Here is a 10,762-nt window from a genome sequence, read left to right on the forward strand (position 1 = left end):
CTTCTCCCCCTTATTGCTTTTTAAATTGTCTTCTACTCACTTTTAAAGGCTTCCCAATCCCCTGGCTTCCTACTAATGCTTTTTGTATGCTTTTTCTTTTGCTTTTATGCTGTCCTTGACTTCCCTTGTCAGCCATGGATGCCTTGTCTTCCCCTTAGCATGTTTCCTCCTCCTTGGGATGAATTTCTGTTGTACCTCCCGAATAATCCTGAAAAGCTCCAGTGGCTGTTCCACTGTCTTCCAATCAACTCTGGCCAGCTCCTCCCTCATGACTTTGTAGTTACCCATTTTTAATTGTAATACTGTTACATCTGATTGCAGCTTTTCCCTTTCAAACTGCAGGGTAAATTCTATCATATTGTGATCACTGCTCCCTAAGGGTGCCTTCACCTTAAGTTCCCTAATCAAGTCTGCCTCACGACACATCACCAAATCCATATTTGCCTGTTCCCTAGTAGGCTCTGTCACAAGCTGCTTGAAAAAAAACATCTCTTAGACATTCCACAAATTCCTTTTCTTGGGATCCACTACCAACCTGATTTTCCCAGTCCATCTGCATATTGAAGTCCCCCATGATTATTGTAATATTGCCTTTTTTACATGCCTTTTCTATCTCCTGATTTATTTTCTGCCTCACATCCTGACTACTGCTAGGGGGCCTGTAGATAACTCCCATCAGGGTCTTTTTACCTTTGCAATTCCTCAACTCTACCCACATTCTATGCAATCTGATCCTATAACGCTCCTTGCTATTAGTCCTGACTAACAATGCAACCCCGCCCCCTTTGCCCATCTGCCTGTCCTTTCGATAGGATATATATCCTTGGATATTTAGGTCCCAACCCTGATCCCCTTGCAGCCACGTCTCCGTGATGCCCACAACATCGTAACGGTCAATTTCAATGTGCGCAACAAGTTCATTTACCTTGTTCTGTATACTGCGCGCCTTAAGGTACAACACCCTCAATCCTGCATTGACCACCTCCCTTTTCACAGTTGTCACCTTTTTTGCTCTGCCTGAAGGTGATGCTGTTCTTTTATTTTGGTTCTCTATTTCCCCTTCAGTTATTACACCTTCTAAGCTCACATTCTGGTTCCCACCCCCCTGCTATGCTAGTTTAAATGCACCCGAGTGAATCTAACAATTGCTATGAGTAATGTTCTAACTTGCAGCCCTTTCCAATGCCCACTGCCCATCCCCACTACACTCTTCCAAATTTCCAAAACTAGGAAGTTTATATTTATTCCTTGTGAATTTTGTATCAATCATTTTATGTCTAATCCTAGAATGTTAATTCATAACAATGAACTATAATTGTGCATAAGAATGCTTTCAAATGAATTAATGATGCCGACACAGTTCATTAAAGCACTAACCAAATATAGCATTGCATAAGTTGCAAAAATAACTTCTTGCAGTTACAATGATAACTTTCCCTGACATGGTCCCAACACTTTGAATAATGTTGTTCCTGTCTGGTGGGAAATGGATTGAGACTGCCAAAAATATTTTGAGTGTACAGATTTAAGAGATGATTCTTTTGTCTTCTCTTGTCTCCTGCTATGGTAGACTTCAAATGATCCTCCAAAGTTTGACGAATTGTGTATTTAACAGAATCATTGCAGCATTCAACAAAGAAGGCCATTCAGTCCATTGTGTCCATGCCAGCTTTCTGAAAAAGGTGTTATTCAGACCTAATATCCTGCTCTTTTCCTTTGCCTCTGAAAATTGGCCACTTTTAAGTATAGATACAAACATCCAAATTAGGAGCAGGAGTGGGCCACTCAGCCCCTCGAGCCTGCTCCCCATTCAATATGATCATGGTTAATCTGATAATAAACTCAATTCCAGATTCCCACGATTCAATTCCATATTACTCCACCTGTAAAAGCACTGTAAAAGCTGCAATCATGCCACATGACAGCAAATTGATCATACAAATTATCTGCAGACTTTCATTATCAGCTTGTTGGTGTCGTTAACCGTGTACTGATAGATAGGCTAGTGAGCAAAGTGTATCCTTCAAGTCCTAGAAGATGTGATGGCTCTGGCTGTCTTACATGGAGATTTCTATATAAGAATTTCTGTATGTGAAGTGCATTTATCATGAAGTAATGAAAGGAACGAATAGACAGATTTATAAATAAAGCACCAGACAATTATTGCAAAATTATGTAATTTTTATTTTGACCATGATTAATTTATTGATTTAGCCATAACCTGACTAAAAAGCACACGTATGAGCTCAATTTGTAACCTTTAGTTATCAGTAGCATATTGTAAAACTTGTTGATTTTTTATGATGCCATTTACTTATCATTATTGCATATCATTATCATGAATGCAAATTTTGAGCTGATGATGTGATTTTAGTGGTGGACTGGGGTGAAATGTAATCTAATGTATTTTATTTTAATCCTCTTAATGAGCTCCAACCAACTACTGATAAATCCGTTTTTAACTACTGTTAAATAAGACCAGTTGTTAGTAGACAAATATAGGTCTTAAAATATTAATGTAAACAGTTTAGTACTCGTAGAATTCGATTGCCTTTGCAATTTCATGAGCGGTGCCGATCCCGGGAAACTTTGTGTTTTTTTAAGGTATAAACGTGCACAAATATCTCTTTGTACGATCCTCATAGTTCTGTCTTTTGTATTGGTTTTCTATATTACAGACTATGTAAGCACCAAACTTTAATTTTACACATCATACTGAGCATAAGCAGTTTGCTCAACGCAGATTAACAATCAGAGTTATGTGTGTCAGAACTTCTTTTCACGTTTTTTTTCAAATTAGATAATTTACTGTCCTGCAAATTTGTCATTACCATTCCTTTGGCGACTGCACATGGACGCTCAGCTCACACCATTTGCTCGACTCCAGCAATCCCCAACAATTCGGATTGAATCAGCAGTCTATTTCTCTATTAGAACCATCTATATGTAATATGTTATTCTGCAAGTGACATGCATCTTTGGTCTTTACGTCTTCCTGTTCATTGCACGATGGAGATCCAAACTACATCAGGTTGACATTACTGGCATCTTCCAGGATCCCTAGATAGGCATTTGGCATTTAAGGATGCTGCAAAACTTAATGCAAAACTTCCAAATACACCGTTATATTTGGGCATCAAAGTTTAAATGATTTTAGATCATTGTTTATTATCCTAGTTTGTCATAACGGGTTATATATGTCAAGCTCCAGAATTTCAAGTACTCTTATAGATAGAGTTCAGCTGACTGCTCAAGTATCTATTAATACCTAAACTTTAAACACTAACCCGTGACGGCGTCGAAATTTGATGCAGAAAAAATATACTCAAAAACACAACCGATTGAACATATTTTAAAACCAGTCACGACAACATCTTTTAAAATATTTTACAGATGAGCAATAACAACAGAAATTAGCAGCTAAACATTTCTTCCTGTGTAATTATCTGAGCGGTTAATGCCAGATTGAACTTTCCAACCCTGCGCTTTTCTCCCATATTGTATCAATTCTTGTTGCCTATCGAAAATTTACGATCTGGAGTTTCCTTTTTTGAGGCATCATTGCAGTGTCAATTTCAATTTATTTCATCCGACATGTCAACACACCAGGCATAGCATTTGGGAAGCGGCAATCGGGGAAGGTTTGCCATTTTTACATGTCATGCCATAAAATCTCATTCGAAGAAAGGGGTAATTCAGAGGAGATATTAGTGTGGATATAAGTGTTCTTAAATCTCATTAAATTGTTCTGCAACGCCAGTCGACTTAAGTTACCGCTGCGCCTGAAAATCCGAACATTTTATGGAGATCTCCAGCCTCATCGGAGGATATATGTTGGAGGGGTAATCAGTTTTGTGAACTGGAATTTGTTTGATTGAAGGGTTTGATAGATGGGCCCAAAAGATCCAGGGTATCTGGGTGTATTACCCCTAAAATCCATGACACCTCTCTGGGCAAAAATGCCGAGGAAACACCAGGCCTGACATAAGTATTGAGGTATGGATTAATCCACATGGTTACAAATACTTTCATATTAAACACTGAAGATAAATAAAAATATCACGGGCCGAGAGTTCCTTAGAAATGTTTTAAATGTTTAGCTGCTGTGATCATGTAAAAACTAAGGCAGGGTGCCGCCGGAAAGATTGAACATTGATTATATTTTCAATTTAAATGTCATTGAGTATGTTTTGCAGTGTCAGTGATAATTGTTTTCAAGACTTTCCAAAATTACCCCATGCCTGCTATCAGCCTTCCCCTTTCGGTTTGATACTCAGGCTCCTATACTGAAATGTTTCCAACATTTTCTGTGCTGTTACTATTTCATACAGTTAAATCGTCAGACCGAGCTCTGCTACTCGCTTTACTTAACCTGCTCAATGGCCTTGTGTCCGCTAGGCTTTCGCTGGTTGCTGTTGGCGGCTCTGCCTCCGTCTTTTCACCCTCTTCTGGTTTTGCCAGTGGTTCAGATTCTGATTCTGGTACCAGTTCTGGTTCTACCTGTGATTCTGGTTCTGTTTGTGGTTCTACTTCAGGCTCTTCTTGTTGCTCATAGGATAGCAGCGTCTCGTTGTAGACCTTAACCAGATCTTCCACCTGAGCATCACTTCTTGGTTTCTCTTGGTAACTGATGAAAGGTGCTGGGCTCACATCTACTCCAACCTCTGTCATGGGGAAGAAATGGGTCACTGGTTTGTCTTCTTCCAGGAGTTTGTAACCTTTGGCTTTCTGCACAGAGGCCACGCTGATGGAGTGGAATGGCTTCTGGGGTGGATAGTCTACATTCTGTTGGGATGGTTCCCGGAATGCAAACCTGATCTTCTTCCAACCCAGGTGACTTATCTCTACAAAATTCAGGAACAGAGACACTGAAGCTACAGCGAGCATGAAAATGACAAAAACTGTTTTCTCAGTCGGTCTGGACACAAAGCAATCAACAAGATTGGGGCAAGGCCATCTACCGCAGCGATACAATGGTAAGATGCGGAATCCGTAGAGGAAACATTGACCAACCACAAAACCAACTTCAAAAATGGTCTTGAAGATGATGTGGCAGATATAGGTTCTCAGCAGCGTGCCTTCCAGGCGGAACTTCTTGTTTGTCTTGCAGGATTCTTTAATACCCTCGTCGGGAGCCAAAGGCAGCCTCTCGGCGTTCATCTCTTGCTGTCTGTTCATCTCTTCCTCCCTCTCTTTTCTCTTTTCCTCCATCCTTACGTGATGAACCGCGTGGCCGACGTAGACCAAGGATGGTGTGGAAACGAAGATAATTTGGAGAACCCATAGTCTTATGTGGGAGATGGGAAAAGCTTCATCGTAACAGACATTCTCACAACCTGGCTGTTGGGTGTTGCAAACAAAATCTGACTGTTCATCTCCCCACACGAATTCGGCAGCCGTGCCAAGGATTAGGATTCGAAAAATAAACAGCACTGTCAACCAGACTCTTCCTATTACAGTGGAATGTTCATTAACTTCTTCCAAAATATTTCCAAGGAAACTCCAATCACCCATTTTTCACGGATTTACCTGTTTAAAAGAAAATCATATATTTGGGTTTGAACTGATCAGAATTTTGGATAATTTTGCATTCAATTGAATGCGACTCCAAATAATGCAACAGTTAATTTATCTCGCAAAAAATACTTCTGTCGTTTCCATTTTATCCTTTGTCTGTACTTTTATGCCTTATCCATCTAAGTCATACTTTTTTCCAGACAAGATCATGATTTTTAAAATCCAAACAAATAAACGCATTTACCGATCCCCTGTAAAAATCACAACTGCAACACCTGTCAAAACATCATTTTAACATCATTGGCTTGGCAACTTGCCGTGGTAAACCAACGCCGTATTGAATGCCGCTGCTTCTTGTCAACCTGGAACAGTTTCCGCAGGGTGATATCTAAAGCGCCTAACAGCTGAGCAGATCGGAAACGGTAGAGTATGAGCATTAGTTTTTTAGTTTGCAGCAATATTTAAGCTGGTATCCAGACAGCAGCCGACGTGTAGTGACGCGAGAAACAATAGTTCACATGACCCATTGGAGGCATGTTGGAAAACAATGGGAGCAATGTGTGCGCAGCGACACTCCAATAACAGGTTTCAACAATTCAGGTAGTAAATGCTCACTTTCAAATCTGACAAATAACACATCGTGCCCGCAAATTTAGAATATCTTAACTATTTGCAGAATATTGAAAGCACAATTTAAACGGTATTTTATTTGTAATCTTTAATAAAAGCGTTATGCGACTCCAATATCTCAAAAGTGGTGGAACTAGTTTCAAAGTTCCCGAGCACAGTTCTTTCCTTGCTCCGTGGATGCAATGCTATAATCTTAAACGCATTTACCATTTCCACTAATTAACCAAGTAATTATAAAACAAATAGCGCCCTTTACTTTACTCCATTCGTCTTAAAACAGTGTCCTGTTTTATTTATCCCACTTCTCCCTTTCTTCAGCTCCGAAGAAAAGTCATTGGGACTGGGAACGTTAATTATATTTTTTTCTCTCCACAGATGCTGCCAGACCTGTTGAATTTGTTCAACACCTGTCTTTATTTAAAATTACCAGCATTCTCAGTATTTCGTTTTTGCAAAAAATAGTTACTTGCGGTCATACCAAACGTCTTGTTCAGATTCAAAGCTTTTTAAATCAATAAGAGGCAACTGTACTGCATTGAAATGAGTTAAGATCATAAGAAATAGGAGCAGAATTAGGCCATTCGGCCCATCGAGTCTGCTCCACCATTCAATCATGGCTGATATTTGTCTCACTCCCATTCTCTTGCCTTCTCCCCATAACCCCTGATCCCCTTGCTAATCAAGAACATATCTATCTCTGTCTTTAAGACACTCAGTGATTTGGCCTCCACAGCCTTCTGTGGTAAAGAGTTCCACAGATTCACCACCCTCTGGCTGAAGAAATTCCTCCTCATCTCAGTTTCGAAGGATCGCCCCTTCAGTCTGAGGCTGTGCCCTCGGGTTCTAGTTTTTCCGACTAGTGGAAACATCTTCTCCATGTCCACTCCATAAACCTCTCAGTATCCTGTAAGTTTCAATCAGATCGCCCCTCATCCTTCTAAACTCCAACTAATACAGAGCCAGAGTCCTCAACAGCTCCTCAAGTGACAAGCTCTTCATTCTAGGGACCATTCTTGTGAAGCTGATCTGGATCCTTTCCAAGGCCAGTACATCGTTCCTTAGATACGGGGCCCAAAGCTGCTCACAAAACTCCAAATGGGTCTGACCAGAGCCTTATACTGCCTCAGAAGTACATCCCTGCTCGAACCCAGGTCCCTGGTGCTCTGAGGCAGCTGTGCTAACCACTGTACTATTGTGCTGCCCATCATATGTGACACATTTATCAGAAATCTTTGAAGATGTGACTAGTAGAGTTGACCATCTGGGATGGCCACGTCCCGATTACAAAATGGACACTTGCAAAGACTGCAGGGAAAATTGGACAATGCTGAGAAACAAGCAGGTGCAAGCTCTGTCTGTTGATTAGAGCCTTAGCTCTCAGACAGGACAGAAACTGCTAAGCTATCTACATACTAATAAGCCATCTCCAGGGACAAAAGGGAAACATTTACATAAACAATGGTAAGGCAGACACCCCGGCGCCAGAGGAGATTCAAACAAGCAAACCAACGGCCACCTAGGACACGCCCAGCAACCAAGGAACCCACCCCTCTATTGGAAGAAGATCGATAAGAATGATTGGGAAAGGCCCAATTAATTGAGGCCAAGTTCAAGGCCCGCCCAAAAGCCGCGAAGCCCTTTTGGGTATAAAAGGTTTTCCCCAAGGGAGAATCTTTCTCCTTTGGCTTTGGCTCTCAGCGAAGAGAGAGACCAGCCTAGCAGCTACACCAGACCAAGTGAATTCCAAGTCAATGCACGCTACGAGATAGACGCTCCTAGTTGCTATCCTGTAAACAGCGCAACCCAGCAGCCTCAGAACCGAGCAACGGCCATTGTTCCTCTGACTGAGTGGGCACCCGAAGCTAACTATAGGCTTTTAGTAATAGTGATAGTTTAGTTTGTAGAGTTTATGCATGAGTAGATTTGACTGTGTGTAAATAAATGAGCATTGCTTTTGAACTTACTAACTGGTGTATTGAGTCTTTGATCAGTATTCGGTTCTGAACCTTGTGGCGGTGTCGAAAGATACCTGCCGACTCTTGAGCAAAAGTAATTAAACAGAGCCAACTTAAGTGACAACACCAAAGAGAGCAACAGTACCTGTTCGGATACACTGAGGGAGAATTCAGAATGTCCAATTCGCTTAACATACACATTTTTCGGGACTTTTGTGGGAGGAAACCGGAGCACCCGGAGGAAACCCACGCAGAGATGAGTAGAACATGCAGACTCCGCACAGTCAGTGACCCAAGCTGGGAATCAAACCCATGTCCCTGGCACCGTGAAGCAACAGTGCTGACCACTGGGGCAGCACGGTAAAATAGTGTCAGCACGGTAGCATAGTGGTTAGCACAATTGCTTCACAGCTCCAGGGTCCCAGGTTCGATTCCCGGCTTGGGTCACTGTCTGTGCGGAGTCTGCACGTTCTCTCCGTGTGTGCATGGGTTTCCTCTGGGTGCTCCGGTTTCCTCCCACAGTCCAAAGATGTGCAGGTTAGGTGTATTGGACATTCAAAATTGCCCTCAGTGCCCAAAATTGTCCTTAGTGTTGGGTGGGGTTACTGGGTTATGGGGATAGGGTGGCGGTGTGGCCTTGGGTAGGGTGCTCTTTCCAAGAGTCAGTGCAGCCTCAATGGGCCAAATGGTCTCCTTCTGCACTGTAAATTCTATGCTTCTATGCTATGCTATGCACTGTGCTACCGTACCACCACTATGTTTTATTTTTTAAAAATAAATTTAGAGTACCCAATTCATTTTTTCCAATTTGAGGGGCACTTTAGCCTGGCCATCCACCTACCCTGCACATCTTTGGGTTGTGGGGGTGAAACCCACGCAAACACAGGGAGAACGTGCAATCTCCACACGCACAGTGACCCAGACTGGGATCGAACCTGGGGCCTCGGCGCCATGAGGCAGCAGTGCTAACCGCAGCACCACCGTGCTGCCCTGCACCACCACTAGTTATCTATTTTGAAGTAAGATCATTCCTGTTAACCAGCAATTGCTGAGGCATTGAACTGCATATCAGGTAGCTTCTGAAACATAATGGATTCTATGCTGCAGTCAATTGCTAACTTCCATGTGATTCTAACAAATGGAACCAAAACTCTTTAGTCAATGGCATGTGATTACCTCAATGTCCTTGCTGTTGAAGTGCCCTAACCACGTCCCCCCTTGCACCTCCCCCCAGAAGAGTCTATAACGTCTGCAATAACATCTCACACAGAGGCCATACAGAGTCCTGGTTCAACCATCTCCTCTACCTTAAATAACCTGTGACAGACAAAACATTAGATCTTCATTTTAATTAAAGAATGCTAAAATTTACTCAACTGCAGATTCTTAAAACAAGAGTCATGCAATGGGGATAGCATCTGATAACAGCTCTCCTGATGCCAACACACTCTATCCTTGCAATACTCTGACCAATGTCTAACTTGGTACCATAAAATAAACTGAGTGACAGATACAAAGAACAAACATAAAAGATAGAGTGCAAAAGGAGGCCATTCGGCCCATCAAGTCTGCACCGACCTACATAAGCCCTCACTTCCACCCTATCCCCGTAACCCAATAACCCCTCCTAACCTTTTTTGGACACTAAGGGCAATTTTAGCATGGCCAATCCAACTAACCTGCACGTCTTTGGACTGTGGGAGGAAACCGGAGCACCCGGAGGAAACCCACGCAGAAACGAGGAGAAGGTGCAGACTCCGCACAGACAGTGACCCAGCGGGGAATCAAACCTGGGACGCTGGCGCTGTAAAGTCACAGTGTTATCCACTTGTGCTACCGTGCTGCCCACCAAAGTTATCAATATCTTCAGCTGAATTCTCTTAGACCTAAACTCCCAGAGGTCATTGAACATGAGCATCTGATAATTCCTTTCCTGAACAACAGCAGTCTATCAAACAGATAAGTAGCAAGCTGGAGAAGAATTGGAGCAGAGAAAAATGCACTTCAGGAAGGTATTCAAGGCTCACAAGGTGATAAGAATTGATTTGTTACCTCTATGTTAATCAGTAAAATTGATTGGTGTTTGTGCACATGTTCTTTTGTTTGGTGATCCTAGCTGTTATCAATATTAGTTTTGGTATTTGGACAGATATTGGTGGGTATGTGCTGCGTTTAACTCTTAATGTTTGGACGATTGGGTTATTCACCTGAAGTTCTCGGGCGGGATTCTCCGTTAGCTGACGCTGTATTCGGAAAATGGGATCGGACGGAGGATAGCTTCCAACGCCAAAATCATGGCAGGCGTCTGTTTTACGGCAAATGGCAATTCTCCATCACCTTGAAAACGGCGTCAATGCATTTCACTCCACGTGCGCTTTAAACACTGTTTGCATATTATTAGTGGGCCCACTCGCGATTCTCCACCTCCAATGGGCCGAGTTCCTGGCGGCGCGGTTCATTTGTGCTTTCAGAAATCGCGGAACTGGCGTGGTGGCTGTTGAGAGAGAGGGCGTACGGACAGTATCCAACATTGCCATACTTTGCCGACAGTATTGCTGCTGAATGGGGGGACTTATGCCAGGCCCGGGGTGAGTAGTGGGCAGTGGCCAGGAGATGCGTTGTTGAGTCAGGGTGGGTGGGTCCCATTTCCGCAGCAAGCA

At 42.6% G+C, this 10,762-nt stretch overlaps 1 protein-coding gene across 3 annotated transcripts; it reads right to left on the reverse strand.

The window, feature by feature from the left end:
• Nucleotides 1–2,181: 2,181 nt before the first annotated feature.
• Nucleotides 2,182–5,970, reverse strand: LOC140405584 (gap junction alpha-8 protein-like). 3 transcript variants are annotated; one of them, XM_072494143.1, is made up of 3 exons: nt 5,835–5,970; nt 4,373–5,529; nt 2,182–3,060 (listed from the first exon to the last, which is right to left on the reverse strand). In XM_072494143.1, the coding sequence occupies exons 2-3, from the start codon at nt 5,512–5,514 to the stop codon at nt 3,039–3,041; spliced, it is 1,164 nt and encodes a 387-aa protein (XP_072350244.1). In that variant the 5' UTR covers nt 5,515–5,529; nt 5,835–5,970; the 3' UTR covers nt 2,182–3,038. The 3 variants fall into 3 exon arrangements, with proteins under 3 accessions (XP_072350244.1, XP_072350242.1, XP_072350243.1); XM_072494141.1 differs by having other exon boundaries at nt 2,182–5,529; XM_072494142.1 differs by having other exon boundaries at nt 2,182–5,529; nt 5,762–5,929.
• Between the last annotated feature and the right edge of the window lie 4,792 nt (nt 5,971–10,762).

This window comes from Scyliorhinus torazame, unplaced genomic scaffold (assembly GCF_047496885.1).
Source record: "Scyliorhinus torazame isolate Kashiwa2021f unplaced genomic scaffold, sScyTor2.1 scaffold_107, whole genome shotgun sequence".
In the NCBI taxonomy this organism is placed as follows: Eukaryota; Metazoa; Chordata; class Chondrichthyes; order Carcharhiniformes; family Scyliorhinidae; genus Scyliorhinus; species Scyliorhinus torazame.

Coding starts and splice junctions, on each gene's coding strand:
- LOC140405584 (XM_072494141.1), bottom strand. CDS start 5,514: ATGGGTGATTGGAGTTTCCTTGGAAATATTTTGGAAGAAGTTAATGAA.